The sequence below is a fragment of the Artemia franciscana genome, chromosome 20 (genome assembly GCF_032884065.1).
Source record: "Artemia franciscana chromosome 20, ASM3288406v1, whole genome shotgun sequence".
NCBI lineage: Eukaryota > Metazoa > Arthropoda > Branchiopoda > Anostraca > Artemiidae > Artemia > Artemia franciscana.
In genome coordinates, this window is record NC_088882.1 from 2,024,659 (window position 1) to 2,040,700 (window position 16,042).

Here is a 16,042-nt window from a genome sequence, read left to right on the forward strand (position 1 = left end):
CTTACATGTTCTTTCTTATGTTATTTTATTTTTATTCTTTCATATATTTTATGCTATTCTACTGTTTAGTACAATTATTCTACTAACTATGGTGCGAAGCTAAATTGTGAAGCAGACTTTTTTGGAAATGGTTTTATTCTTTCAGCTCTTTTTCATAATTATATTTTATTTTATTCTTTTACTTATTCTGTGGTTCGAAGTATTTTATCATTTTCTTACCTGTTGTTTTGTATTCTTTTATTTCCTACAGTTTTTTTGCCTCTTTTCTTTGTTTATATTTTTCTACCCTTTTGTTTAATAGATCTAATTACTGAGCTATTTTTTTCCGAAATGGTAGCATTTTTTTGTTATATATTCCTCTTTTGCCTCTTTTAATTGATTCTTCGAATTGTTTTTTTTTATCTTTTTTTATCGTATTCTGTCGTTTAATAGAATTATTCTAGGCATACGGTCTTCTCCATTAGGAGAACAGGTCCAAGCCACATAAGTGTTTTTTTTTTGTCGTATTCAAAACGAGTGAGGTTCCCCTTACTTTGACATACCTTGTCCAATCGAATTAAATACGTGTTATTAATCCGTTAGTATCGTAATAATCTTTTATAATGTTTTCAGTGTGAGTTATATTTCTATGGACTTTTTTTTTCTGGTTTCTCATCTTTATTATCTTTTTTCTTTCTTTTTTCTGTAGTTATTCGTGACAACTTCTCTTGATAGTACTGTTTTAATTTATTGCTTTTTCAAAAAGTAATTTTCCTGACACCGAGTTATAGATTTCCTTAATGAATTCTTTCAGTTCTATTTCCAGAAAATTTGTCAGATCAATGACTTTTTCGTTTTTTAACCCCTCTGATCGCTCAAGTTTACAAGATTAAAAAAGTATTGTCATTGCTTGTAAAGCTTTATTGTTAGTTCATAATTCTCTTAATTTTTAATTGATCTTAATTTTATAATTCTCTTAATGTCTTTTAATTGCTTCACCTCTAAAATGCTTTTCTTTCCTCCTTATAGTAAGCTGTAACAATGGGGAATGCAAATGTCCACCTCCTTATGATTTAATATCTATTACAGTTTACATGTCTCTTAGTTCTAGTTTTTATTCTCTTTTATTATAATACACCTCTTAAAATTATCCTCTTTCCAGCATTTTCTAACGTCAGTCAATGATATTATAAACTTGATTTATTCTACTATTATTCACTTATATACTTATATATTAATTATATAGTTGTTTTATTATATACTTATTATTATTATTACGCATTATTCTATTATAATATTACGAATTATACTATTATTACATATTATTATTCTATATATTGTTAGTACATATTCAATTTAGTTTTATTTAGTAGCATACATGTTTTTATTATGATTACCAGTTAATGTGGCTTCTATTTTTATTCCTTTATTTTAATGAAACTCTAAATTCTTTATCTCTCCTATTGTCTGCATTTCTTATTGATAGAAACTGTTCTTGCCTGCTTAGCTATCAGTTAATAGTTATTTTTACCGGCCTAAATTTCTTTTTTTTATTATAACCTCTTTAAACATCTTTACCTTTCTTTTTTCTGACCTCATTTCAGCATGTTCTTAGATTACAGAAATTATCTGACAACCTCCTTACCAACTAGTAACTTATTACCAGTTCCTACTCTTCTATTTTTAATTTTTATTCCTTCAATTGTTGTACTTCTTTGAAGCATTAATTTTTATTCCTTCAATTTTCGCACCTCTTTGAACTTTTTCCCTTTCTTCTTTTCGGTATGGTATAAAATTACACACTAAATTAACATTAGAGAGTATAGGTGTCAACCTCTTTTCAGCTAATAATTAATCCCACTTCATCTTTCATTTCTTGGTTTTCTTAATTCTCTTTATTTTTTATTCCCTCTTTTTAGCATGTTCTGTTAACGGTGAATGCAAATGTCAACCTCCTTATCAGTTAATTGCTGGCTCATGCTTATTAGTCAATTGCCACCAAAACACAACCACTGACAAACCATGTCCAGCTGGAGCTGAGTGCATCACTATAGCCGGCGGCGTCAGCTATTGCGCATGTCCAGTTGGATTCAGTACAAACAGTGACGGCTCATGTTCTGGTAATTTTAGTTACAGTTTTTATTCTATTTTTCTCTTTTGACTTTTGTAAACTTTTGTAAATTATTGACTTTTGTAAATGTTCATTTTTATAATTTGCTGAGAGGTTATTATTACGTCGTCTCTTTTTCTGAACCGTGAATGAAATCATATTAATCGTAATGAAATTTGCAGAAGAATTAAAGTTGTGAAATATGAAACTGTTAAATTGTACTTTTCTAAAAAAGGGAATAATGAAAAATATGACAAAACAAAAGGATTCATATTCTAAATTCTTCAGAGGAGAGGTTTAATTCACTTAAAAGGAAGTTAGGGGACTTAATGGAAGTTGGAACTGCATAGAAAAGACTAAAGAGTGAGGGTTTGATCAGATGTGGGTGAAGAAGGAGCGTACACTGTGCCAGCCTCAGAGGCCTTGGAGCTGCGATTGGTTGTTAGTAGCAATAATAACCAGAAGAGGAGCCAAATTAATTGTAATGAAATTTGTGGAAGAAGTTGTAAAAAATGATACTATTAAATTGTACTTTTCTAAAAAAGAGAATAAGAACAATATGAAAAACAAAAAAAACAAAACATGTTATGCTCTAAATTCTAAAAAGGAGAGGTTTAATTCGCTGAAATCAGAGAGTATTTAAAAGGAGTTGGAAGTTCATGGAAAATAATAAAGGGTAAAGGCTTTAGAAAATTTGGGTGGAGGATACGGTTCTAAAGTAAAAGTATCTTGAAGTTTTTTACTTTCAAATTCCGAGGGACTGGGATTAAACCTCTGAGAATTTAGCTACAGCATGTTAGAACTGCAAAGATTTTTAAAAATAAATACAAAATTAGATGAAGACCCTTATTGCCAAAAATTGCGCTTTTCTAAAAATTAACATCGCAGTAAACATTCAAGTATGACCTAAGCGTATTCGTCTTGAATATTCGTATGGTTCATTAATCTAAAGTATAATAGTGAATTACCCTTTTTTAATTCTTCTTGAATATTCATCTGGCGTTTTCGTCTGGAGAATAATAGTGAACCCCCTAAGAAAGTTATGGGGCAAATATATTGGCATGAATGAAAGTCTCTTTTTCTAGGTAATTAAAAGAAAACAGCAAAAACTAAAGGAGGGGCAAATCGAAAATCCTTACATTTATCCAATCATACCAATTGGATTCAATCAACCCCCTGTCAGGGATGGGGTCATTTTCCTTATATCCTTCATTTACTTTACTCGTTCGCTTTTCTGGTTCCATATCTATTATGTAATACTTTTGTTTTCTTTATCTTTCTCCCATTGCCTTTATTTTATCCTATCTTTTTATTGTGTTAAAGTTTATTGTTTTATCTGATAAAAAGGAATCTGTTTTCCTACATTAGTATGTTTGAAAAGAAAGCACTTGAGCAAGGTTTAGACCTTACCTACCCATCTTAAGACCTAGGAAAAACAGTACACCCAAACACAGTCAACCAAAAAGAAGAATCGATGGACATACAATATTGTAGCTAGTAAATATAAGCCATCAGAAACTTAGATTTTTCATTTTATTCACACTTTTTATTTATTTAATTTCATCTCACTATTTTTGTTGAAATCTTTTATCAGTTATGATCATTGTTTTAAACTTATGTAAATTATTCGAATGCTCATACTTTTTAATATCTTACTTTTAAGATATCCTCAAATGTGAATTACTTCCAAATGCCTGCCGTTGATGCAATTTCTTACGAAAAATTCTTTTTATTTCTATTTAAGTGGATTTGATTTTCATTTTAGTCTTTTTATTGCAATCTTTTAGTATTTTTCTCTATTATTTTATATTATTCATCTATTTTTGTACGCATTTTCTTGTTTATTTTTGACTTTATAGATTTCAACGGACGTACATCAATTCTAAATGCGTTTACCCCTATATTTTCAATTCTTTTTTCTTATTTTCTTGGTTTTATTTCCATTTTGTTATTTGGTCGTTAACTTTTTACGTTATTCTATATTATTTATAGAAATTTTTTGAATATTCACCCTATTTTTTCTTTCTTTTAAGATATCAGCCAATGTTGACTGCTTTCAAATGCATAATGCACATCATTGTATCTACTATTTTTTTTCTTCTATTTGTACTTTTACTCGTTTTGATTTATATGTTTTTATTTTTTTGCGGTCTTTTTGCCTCTACAGAAATTATTTTTTATCAGTAGAATATTTTATTTCAGTGTTTTTGTTTGCTACTTTTTAGATATTAATGAATGTAAATCACTTCCAAATGTACGTCCCTCTATTTCTTTTATTTATATACTTTTTCATGGAAATGATTTAAGTGTTTTTATTTTTGCGGTGTTTTAGCCTTTCTGGATATTATTTTTTATCAGTCGTAGCCTATGTTTTATTTGAGTATTTTAACTTTTTTTTGCTACTTTTTAGACATCAATGAATGTGAATCGCTTTCAAATGCCTGCGCCCCTGGTGCAATTTGTTCAAATACCGTTGGATCGTTTTCATGCTCTTGCCCTATTGGGACAGTTGGTGAAGCCATCAATGGAGCCTGCACACAAATCCAACAATCCTGCTCATCAGATGCTGACTGCACAGCTAATGAAAAATGTGTCCAACCAGGGGAATGTATGTGTCTTCCTCCGTATTTTTCTGATACTTTAGATGGAAATAAATGCAAAAGTCCCTGTGAAAGATTTGCCTGTGGTCTGAACAGTCAGTGTACCCCAACTGACCCTCCCAAATGTCTTTGTGAGACTGGGCACACTGGAAATCCTATGATTGGCTGCACAGATATAAATGAATGTCTTGACAATCCTTGTGGAGATGGAGCTGAATGTATCAATGAAAAGGGAGGGTAAGTAAAAAATACTTATAGAAAACATGTAGGGCTAGAAAAATACTGATAGAAAGCATGTAGGGCTAGAAACTGCGCAGAGCTCCTGGAGAAATGGTGAGGATGTGAAGTTTCTCTGGGAACCTACATTTTGGTTATAATATCACAATTCCAAGGGTAGGGGGCTCCCCTATCAAACAGATCTCAAGTTCCCTCTGAAATATTAATCAGTTGTGGCTTATAATATGTACTTTCTGTTTTAACACCTCCTCCACCCCTTAGAAAAATGTAACTGATTTGATAGTTAAAAAGAAATGAATTCAAAATCATTTGAAAAAGACGAGATGGAAAGAAAGACAAAACGAAAATCACCAGCGAGAAAAAAAAATTGGTAAAATTCTAGTTTAGCTGCTTTTTGCTTCCTGGAACCCTGGAAATTTGCCTACTTGACCAATTAAAATTTTGACAAAACAACATTTTACCTTAAATTTCGGTTATCAGTTTTTTTCTTTCCAGTACTAGCTCTGGAAATACAATTCCTGTTATTTGAATAGGATTTTAATCCCTATAATTGACTTTTTTTTTATTTATGAAATGTATTTGGGGATCTTTGAAGCCTCATAAATTGGGATTGAGCAAAGTTGTGAAGCTGAAAACAGTTTTGTTGTACTTCATTTAAGCAAAAGATCTATTTTGCAAGGTTTCACTTTTATAACACAAAGATTTTAAAGGTCATCAAAGGTCAGGGTCCTCTAGAAGTTGAAAGAGTGGAGGTACTGATTCCAAAATACCTTCCCGGGACGTACTTTAGTCTGTAGACCGATCCCTGAAAGTTTTATTTTCCTAATCTAACCCCCCTCTAAGATAGCGAAAAGTAGGTAAACTAGAATTTTAACAAAAAATATTCTAGAAATCTGCACAATACTTATGTTTATTATATATGGTTTTTATTATTGATATATAAGGACTGGTATTAATAATATGAATTTTTATCAATGTGAAAATATGTCTATCTTTTGAGCTGTCAAATAGCCAAGATTGCCCAAGACTCCTCGAATATCTTTAAAAGTATTATTGATGTGTAGGCGGCCCCTGGTTGATAACATCAGGCATGAATTTGGCTTGAATTTTTATCTACTTTTAGAATGACCTTCACAACCTGTTCTCTAACACTCAGTACTGATTTGTTATAAATCTTGTTGTCGACTAAAGATTAGCTAATCAATTATACTTCCTTTAAAAAGTCATGTGGAATATTTTGTAAAAAATAATTTAGAATTTTATAAATGTAAAATTGAGCAACATATATTGTGTCTAATAGAAACGGGTTTGGCTAATACATCTGGATACGCGTCATGCTAGTATATATATATGTATATGAATGTATTTTCTAGATACGTGGCAAACGACTTTAATGCTCATTGTTTTGAAATTAAAATAGAGAGCATTGAGCAGAGGGGGAGGTAGAGAGAGAGGAAGTGTATGGGATTATTTAGATAAAAAAGTGTATTTAGATTTTACCCTAACTTTTTTCTTAAAACAGACATTTTTTTGTATAAACTGTTTGCTATATAGGTCAGGAAAGGAGGGGGCTGGTTGACAGAAAGTGAGAGAGAGAGAAAGTTTATGGGAGTATTTAGATAAAAAAAATTGTATTTAGATTTTACTCTTGTTTTTCTTAATACAGACATTTTTTTTTAAACTATTTGGCTTATAGGTCAGGAAGGGGGAGAGGGGCTGCTTGACAGAAAGAAAGAGAGAAAGTGTATGGGAGTATTTAGATTTAAAAAAAGGCGTAATTAGATTTTATTCTAGTTTTTTCTTAATGCAGACATTTTTTTTATATAAATTATTTGCTATATAGGTCAGGAAGAGGGGGGGGGGAGGGCTGGTTGACAGCATAGTAGTAATTTTGCTTCTTAAGGACAGTAATGTCGAAAATATTCTGGTCTGTTTGCCGTCCCACATTCTGCTTTGCAAAAAAGAAAGAAAAGCTCACCTTGTTCAGGACAACAATTCCTGCTAATAATAACTCAGTGCAGCCTGAGTCAAGGTGCCCGAGTCGAGCAAGCTGCACATGCTCCTCCTCCATTCCAATCTGTTCAAAGGCTCTCTCTTTACCACCTCCCATGAGGGGCTATCAATTTCCTTTAGATCCTTCCTTATGACCTTGACCCTTCTCACCTTATTTGGGACGGCCCGCTTTTGTTTGGCCACAGATGCTTTACTTGTACCCTTTGCTATTATTGTCACTCACGTTTCTTCTTTTGTTTATGTTATTTATTTAAATTATTATTTATATTTTGAGCGATAATTATTTATATTTTTCAGATATAAATGTAAATGTCCCGAGGACAGTGTTGCTATTGGCGATGCCTATAACGGAGGATGTGAAGGCCAGTCTAGAACATCTTCCAAGTGTCTTCAAGATGATGAATGTGACGGACAATTGGCTTGCATTAAAGGAGAATGCGTAAATCCTTGTACGGCAATACCGTGTGGACCCAATGCTGAGTGTGAACCTGAAGACCATGCTGCTTGGTGTCGGTGTAGGAGTGGGTATAAGGAGGACGCTAGTGGCAGTTGTGTAAACGGTAAGTCTTGGTTTGTGTAGCTGGCTTCTAGTGGAGGGTATTATCTAGCACCGGTAGTGGTTATATTCTGGAATCACAGGAGTGAGTTTAACGAGGGTTCATTGGTAATTATGTAAATAGTAGGTCTTAATTTGTATATTCTGTATGTAATGGGTGGGTAATGTTAAGTACTGGTAGTGAGTATATTGCTGAAGCACAAGAGTGGGTATAAGGAAAAGGCGACTGGTAGTTTTATAAAATGGCAGGTCCTAACTTGCAGTTTTGGTTTATAGTAGGCAAATTAGGCTTTTGCCAAACCATACTGAATAATCATGATTTGGATCGTTTTCTTTTGAACAGATAAACGTAAAAAATGCATCTCTTGATCCAGGAAGATTTTTTTTTTCGATTTTTCAGTGAAAGCACAAAAAACACATTTTGACAACTGTTTAGGGAGAAAAATTGCTTCCCCACAACACCCTGCCCTTGCCCCTATGAGCGCCCCTGTCAGATCTGTAACACTACTAGGATCAAATGTATGTACTTTCTAACTATTGAGAATTGTAATTCAGTCTGTAACTTGTGTTTAAATTTGAAAAACAAAGATGAAAAACACCTTGAGTAACGGTTCTAACAAGGGTTTAAAGGAGTATGTACAATGCAATATAATACTCTTTTGTTTCACATTTGTATTTATGTGAGATACAGATCGTACAAAGCTATTGGTGATCCGTAATATACAGCACGTATTGTAGCCCACTCTTGTAGCCCATGTTTTAGGAACATTACTAACCTTTAATTACCAAAACCTCATCCCGTTTGACCATGACAAACAATAGTAATGCAGCTTCTGTTCCGTTTTACAGTCTATGGCAACTTCGTGTATAGCACGTATTGTAGCCCACTCTAATAGCCTGTGTTCTAGGAACATAAATAGCCTTTAAATGTCAAAACTTCAGCACATTCGACCATCACAAACAGTAGTAATGCAACATCTGCTCTGTTTTTCAGTCTATGACTGCTCCGTGTATAGCACGTATTGTAGCCCACTCTAATAGCCCATGTTCTAGGAACGCCAAAACTTCAGCACATTTGACCATCACAAACTATAGTAATGCAGCATCTGTTCTGTTTTTCAGTCTATGACTACTCCGTGTATAGCACGTTTTGTAGCCCACTCTAATAGCCCATGTTCTAGGAACATTATTAACCTTTAAATACCAAAACTTCAGCACATTTGACCATCAAAAACTATAGTAATGCAGCATATGTTCTGTTTTTCAGTCTATGACTACTCTGTGTATAGCACGTTTTGTAGCCCACTCTAATAGCCCATGTTCTAGGAACATTAATAACCTTTAAATACCAAAACTTCAGCACATTTGACCATCAAAAACTATAATAATGCAGCATATGTTCTGTTTTTCAGTCTATGACTACTCCGTGTATAGCACGTATTGTAGCCCACTCTAATAGCCCATGGTGTAGGAACATTACTAACCTTTAAGTGCCAAAACAATAGCATATTTGATCATCAGAAACAATAGTAATGCAACTTGTCTTCTGTCTTTTAGTCTGTGATAACTTCGTATGTGCACCAAACGCTGTTTGCATAGTAACAAGCGATGGACCAACGTGTAGCTGTTCCGATGGGTATAATGGCAACCCTTTCCCTGGTGGGGAGTGTCTATTAGATGTTTGTTCAGCTGGCAACCCATGCCAAGAGCCACAAGTATGTGTTGGTGGCCGGTGCAAAGAGCGGTGTGAAGGCATAACATGTGGAGTTGGCGCCAAATGTGATAAAAACTCAAATGCTTGCGTCTGTCTACCATACTTTATCGGAAATCCTGAGATGCTATGCGTACCTCCAGTCTTACCACCAATATGTGTTCCATCATGTGGTCAAAATGCTCACTGTGAATATGGCTCCCCAAATAAATGTGTCTGCAATCCTGGCCTGAGTGGTAACCCCTATGAGAGCTGTGGAACAACTGAAAAGAGCTGCGTTTGTGGAACTAACGCAGAATGTAGGCATGGTGGAGGACGAAGTGACTGCGCATGCCCAGTTGGTTTTCAAGGAAATCCCTACATCATGTGTGAAGGTACGAACCGTATATTTGCTGTCGATATCCACCCCCCCCTCCCTATGAGAAAATGTTAATAATACTAATATGAGAAAGCACGCTGAAAAACGTATAATAAATAGGACCCAAATCTTCTGGTCTAAGATTGTATTTAAAAAGCTAACCTTTTATGTGAAATAGTTTTAATCTATCCAAATTAAAATTTAATATAAATAATTTTAATGCTAATTTTTCGTATTTATTCTATTTAAAAAGACAATTTTGCTAAAAAAAAGGTACAGTTTAGATGAAGAACAGTGATTTATAAGATATTCCAATGGATTTGAAATTTCGCTGTCTTCACTTTAAACTTTTTAGTTTCAAATAGAAGTTAAAAGATGGCCGAAAAGAAAGTTACATAGTTAATAGGAGGGTATAATTAATCTTATTTGGATGTCAAATTAGTTTTCACGTTTTTCTAATGCCGAAAAAAAAAATTATTTAGCATTATTTTCAAATTTTTCTAGAAAGAATGTCCTTTCAGTTAGTCTTGGCAAAAAAAAAATCCCCCCACTCCCCTGCACTTAGGCGTAAAGGAAAAAGACCATTTCTTGCCATTTTTAGTGAAGCTAGTGATATAACTCTTTTTGTGCCATAATCATTGTGAAAGATTCTATTTGGATAAAAAATATGTGAAATTATAAATACGTTCTAAATACGCCTATCTTGCTTTACTTAACATCCAAAGGTGTTTTTCCTGTCTTAAGCGCTGAGGACAGCTTGGAGGATGTCCTTGCTCAAATGTCTGTTTTTTTCTTTTCGCTATCGCTTTTTTCAACTGGATGAAAATTATCCTCGTTTCTTGGTTTAATAATTATTTTTAAATAATCTTTTTGCTTTTATTAAAGATTAAATTCTAAAAAAGACAGGCGTACATGGAAGGAGGAGGAAGGCACAAGGAAAAACCCTTGTCCAAAATTAAATTTGATAAAACGTTGCTGAATCACTACATTTTTCTTCCAGTTTTTTTCCGAACTCTCTTTAGAAAGCTACTTGACGCTGGAAATTCTCCTCCTCGGTGACCACTCTTACCAATTTTTAAAATTGATAGCTTTCTTTAGAACAAGACTTGACCCTGATTTAACTGAATCCTCCTCTTCGGTGACCACTCCTACCACTTTTTTAAAATAGGGAAGGGAGCTTATTTTAGTCCTGATTCTTTATTCTTTTGATAAATGGGTCTTTTAACTGAGTTTTCACTATTTTAACAGATGCAAACACCCTGCCGTTTCTTGATTTAATAGTCATTTTTGATATTTAAATTCTAAAATAAGACATGTCTACCTGGAAGTAGGAGGGAGACTCCAGTAAAAGCATTCCTTTTTAAAATATTTTAGCCACTTTTTACTGGAACATTCTTTAGAAAGCTACTTGACCCTGATCTAACTAAATGCCCCTCTTCGGTGGCGATTTTTACCCATTTTTAAAACAGGGAAAGGGTTGTCCCTGTCTATCCCCCACCTTGAAGCTTTAATCTGCACTTCTGTTTATTTTAGTCTTGATTTTTTAATCTGAGACGTCTAATTGTTTTTTCACTGTTTTAACATGTTCAAACATCCTACCACGCAGCGTTAGTAGTATTAAACCGCTTTATGGAGTTCCCTAGAAATTTTTTACAATTTTCTTATAACCAAATATCGGTAGATTAAAATTTATTATGTATAAAATTTTCATTTACAGACGTCATAATATATTATATATTTATATTAAGTATTATATAATTATAATAAAAGTAATTAATGATTAATTAATTAATAAAAAATAATGAAAATAATTATATATTATATATGATTATATAATTATATATTATATATATAATATATTATATATTATTATATGTATTATATATTTATTATATATAAAATTTTCATTTACAGACGTTAATGAGTGTCTCGGAGATGCATGTGGCATGAACGCTGTCTGTATTAATACTATTGGCAGTTTCGATTGTCGCTGCAGAGAAGGAACAACTGGGAACCCATTTATGATGTGTATGCCCCCTGTGGAGGCCCTGCTCTGCGAGGGTGATGGCTGCCCCTGTGATGAATCTACCCCTTGCGCCATCGGGTAAATGTGTTTCTTTAATGTTGTTTTTAGAGTTTTAAAAGAATCGCTCATTTTAAAAATCACAAAAACAGAAGTTTAAAATTTTTCAGAAATCATTTAAAAAGAATTAATTAAATTGTTTAAGAAAAGCTAATGAGGAAAAAACTACACATCTGAAACCCTCTATCATGCAAACAACTAGAATATACAGCTAAAATATACAGGAAAGCGACATAAAAAGATGAAAAAAGCTAAAAGGAAAGACAAAGAAAAAAAAAGAATAAACTCACACCTGAAAAGAATGATAATGTCGACAAAACCATAGTGAAGCAAAAGGGATGATATAAAAAGCCCTATCATGTTTTTGAGGTAAACTGCTAGTATATTATTGTCTCGATCTCCCCTTTGCGCACCATCACCATTTTTCCAAAAATCTGCTCATATTTTTGCCTGTGCCCATGTGGCTGTTGAGATGGTGCGGATGTTTTGCCTGCCCTCATGTGCCCTGAAAAATTAAGACATATAAAAGTACTAGCTCTATCATTTTTATGGGATAAACTGAGATAGGAGGATAAAGCTAACCTATATAAGGCTAATATATTCTTGTCTCGATCAAATAGTATTGGTAACTTATAAGAGTGGGAACTGGCGCTAGTGTTAACAAAAAAAAAAAAAAAAAAAAAACGCCAACGAGTATGTGGCGACACTAGGCATTTTGTCAAGCTCTGTAATAATTCTTCGATGGGGAACGGAGAATCAGATAGTTATTGCTATCCTAAATTTATTAATTACACTAATTAAATTAATTATTCTTATTAATAGACTGATAAAGGATGCCAAGTGTCGCCAAATGCTAGATGGCGTTGATAGTTTTATTTTGTCGACACTAGTGCCAGATCCCAGTTTTGTAAGTTACGCATAAGGGCCCGACATACGTAGCTTTTTTCGGTCACCGAAGTCAGTAGCTCAGTGGGCAAATGATAACAGTACGAAAACAATGCCCTTTGCGCGAGATTTTTAAAACTAAACATCATGGATACCAATGGTCAACTACATGTTATCAATATTTGCATGATTAATGTAAACTTAATATTTAGTTCTTTAATTATCATTATTAATTATTTTTTATTGTTAATTTTTTTTTAATTTTCATTTCATTAAAAAAATTATCTCAATTTTAAATTCATTCATTATTAAATTATGAAGTTCTTTTGTTATTAAACGTTTAATTATTATCCTTATTATTATTATTATTATTAATATTCAGTTCTTTTGATTTTCCCGTTGAAGAGGAGGAAATGATTAGGAATTTCTCTTTTCTGATGATCATGATGAAATTCAGTGCCGTTTTCGTAAATCGGCACCGGAAACATGAAGAATTATTAAAGCTGAAAGTGGTGCCATTTTCTTGACAAATCGATGCCGAAAAAAGCTACGTGCGACCAGCCCCATAATCTTTTGTCTCGATATTCTCTTTTCGCATAATCACCGTTCTTTCATAACAAACTGAATAGAAATATTGCGCACTTTTGCGATTGAAGCTAATAGCGTCATTGTTATTGCTGAGTTTGTGCAGGAGAAGCAGAAATTTATAATACAAAAATTATAATAATGATTACTCATTGAAAAATTTAAAAATATTTTCTATTTATAATAAATAGTGTAGAAAATAATAAGTGAATATTTTTTTAAGAAATGATATTTGTTACTAGTATTAAAAACATTAAAGAATATTAAAAACTGATTCTTTACTGTTTCTATATTCTTTAATGTTTTTAAAGAATGTTAAAAAGTGTTATTAAGACTTCGTTAAACATCGAAATATAATTAAATGAAGACGTCACTTCTGAAGCAACTCTGATTTGTTGTTTATTGTATTTTGTCTAATTTACTAGTTATTATTTGGCGATTGTTTTCTTAGCATTTCAGGATTTTTTTTTGCTACATTTAGTTTACTAAATGTTTTTAGTTTAACGCATTTTTCTAATGATTGCCCTTGAGCTTTGTTGATGGTGATTGCTAATAGAACATTCCCTGTGTCCCTGTCGTCATTTATATACCCCCCCCCCTGTGCCCCCCGGCGTCCCCGTTGTAGTTATGTCCTTGTGTCCCGGTCGTCATTTATATTCCCTGTGTCCCGGTGTCCCGGTCTGTAATTTCTCTTTGAGTGTCCCGGTCGTCGTTTATATTCCCTATGTCCCGGTGTCTCGGTTGTCATTTTCTCTTTGAGACGCAAGCCTGTTTTCACGTTGTTCTTGTGATTCCTCGGCACGCTTTCTTTTCTTACTTTCTCTATTAGCCGCAAGCCTTTTGGCATTAACACTTTGAGCAGCTTCCTCGGCTGTTTCTTCTGCCATTGTAGGATTTATGCTAAAATTTCTCTTTGAATAGTTATAATGACGTCATATGCGGACAAACACAGAAACATACAACCTATTTTTATATAGATAGATAACTAGTGATTATTTTCATAAGAATTTAGAATGGCATTTTGAATAAAATTCAAAAACTGTTTAATATCAAAACACTAATGAATAGAGAAAACTCCTCTTAAATAACAATATAGTACTTATTTGTATAACTTATAATATTTTCTCGGTAATGATTTTCTTATCAATTCAGGATGGTGTGCAAAGACAATCGATGCAAAAACCCGTGTGACGCTGTTGAGTGTGGCCCAAATGCGCTTTGTTCAGAAGGCATCTGCAAATGCCCGAATGGACTGACTGGTTCACCAAATGACCCTACTGTTGGATGTAAAGTTCCCATTTCCCCTCTGACGTGTCAAACTGATCTTGACTGCCCTACGTCTGATGTTTGCCTACCTGGGACTGCAAAAGGAGATGCGCGAAAATGTTTCCCGGCATGTGAGAGCGTTCAGTGTGGACCCAATACATTTTGTGTAGCTGAAAACCACGAGGCTGTGTGCTTATGCAACGATGGCCTCTTTGGAGATCCAAACGATGTAAAGGTAGGAGTTTTTAGGCTTTTCCGGCGTTTAGCTAATTTTTCGACGTTTCAATTTTAAAGTTCTTAATTTGATTTTTGATTATTGACAGTTTTTTTATTCCCCAACTGACCGAATTGTATATTCTTTTGTCAAATACATTTTTGAATTTGTGAGCCACTTCTGAATATTCAGTTACTTCCAAATTTTATCAGTATGTGCACCTCTGATGATTATTCAACAACATTATTCAACACTCTTAGAGTAGAAAGTGTTTTTTCCCAAAAATCCATGAAGGAGGTTGAAGGGAGTAGTAATCCTAGTGTCTAGGAGAAGCCAGAATAGAATATTAAAAATATCAGATATCTTACGCTCCTCTTATATTAAGCGAATTAATTGGTAGAAGTAAAGACTACTGGAAAGATTGCCAATACATCAGATTTTTTTATGGGGGGGGGGTGGTTATAGTGTATGAAATTAACGTAACATTGTTAGTTTCCAATTTTCTAGTGGAACAACATCCGTGTTTTAAATCAATTAACCTACCCACGAAAAAAGAGATTGGGAAACAGTTTTGTCCCTCAACAGATGAAACAAATAACGCTTGGGTTAATAATATTTACTCAGGTAAATAATAGCTCAGAGCATCGTTTTCGGACAATTTTTTTGTCGCACCACCTTCCTCCCCATCCCACCCCATATATGCAAAACCAGTCAGTTTTCTTACAGTCTCTTTATGGAAATCACTATTTTTAGCCTAATTATTCTACTTTAGTTAGTTGAAAAATCACTATCCTAACTAAAGCTTTGTTCCAGATTTTTATGGCAAAAAAGAAATTAGGCATTACTCCATGTTGGAAAATTTTTCTTAAGGCCTTTTTTTCCCTCTTAGAAAAAAACTGCAAGCAGCGCTTGAATTTTTTTTTCTATACATTGGTGTGGGCACCCAGTATCAAAAGTATGTATATGTTCTGTTCATATGAAAATCAATGCAAATAAGGCGGGCAAAACGGATTGGGCCTTACGTAAATTGATCCTACCTCGTTTTTGGGATCTTTGATTTTTTAATTTATGCATTTATATCTTGGATTAATTTCATGTTTATGTTTTGTAAAGCCTTATCTGTTATGAGCCTCTTGTTTTCACTTGCTTTCACAGATTCTCGAGAATTTTTTTTTTTTTTAGTCTATTTTGAAAACAAGCTTAAAGATTTTTTTCTTTTTTCATTAATTCTCAGATTTCGGGTAATAATTAGGGTAAATAATCGCTTTCCAGACAATTTTTTAGTGGCGCTAAAAAGGCGACAATTTTTTAGTGACGCTTTTTTAGTGGCAGATAGATAAATAAAACTACAAAGGATCAGCAATTATCAATTTCTAAAAATCTCTGAGTGTCATTCACAAAGCTCAACTATTAAATTAAAAATTAAAAAAGGTCAGTAAGGAAAG

The 16,042-nt window shown here is 33.2% G+C and overlaps 1 protein-coding gene across 6 annotated transcripts in view; it reads left to right on the top strand.

Annotated features, from left to right (window-relative positions):
- Nucleotides 1–16,042, top strand: part of LOC136040265 (uncharacterized) — a 293,795-nt gene that overhangs the window by 107,087 nt on the left and 170,666 nt on the right. For all 6 annotated transcript variants that reach the window (XM_065724489.1, XM_065724490.1, XM_065724492.1 and 3 more), the window contains 6 exons: nt 1,899–2,099; nt 4,500–4,926; nt 7,237–7,499; nt 9,053–9,580; nt 11,479–11,668; nt 14,270–14,618. In XM_065724489.1, coding sequence (XP_065580561.1) covers nt 1,899–2,099; nt 4,500–4,926; nt 7,237–7,499; nt 9,053–9,580; nt 11,479–11,668; nt 14,270–14,618 — 1,958 coding nt within the window. The remainder of the gene's footprint in view (nt 1–1,898; nt 2,100–4,499; nt 4,927–7,236; nt 7,500–9,052; nt 9,581–11,478; nt 11,669–14,269; nt 14,619–16,042) is intronic.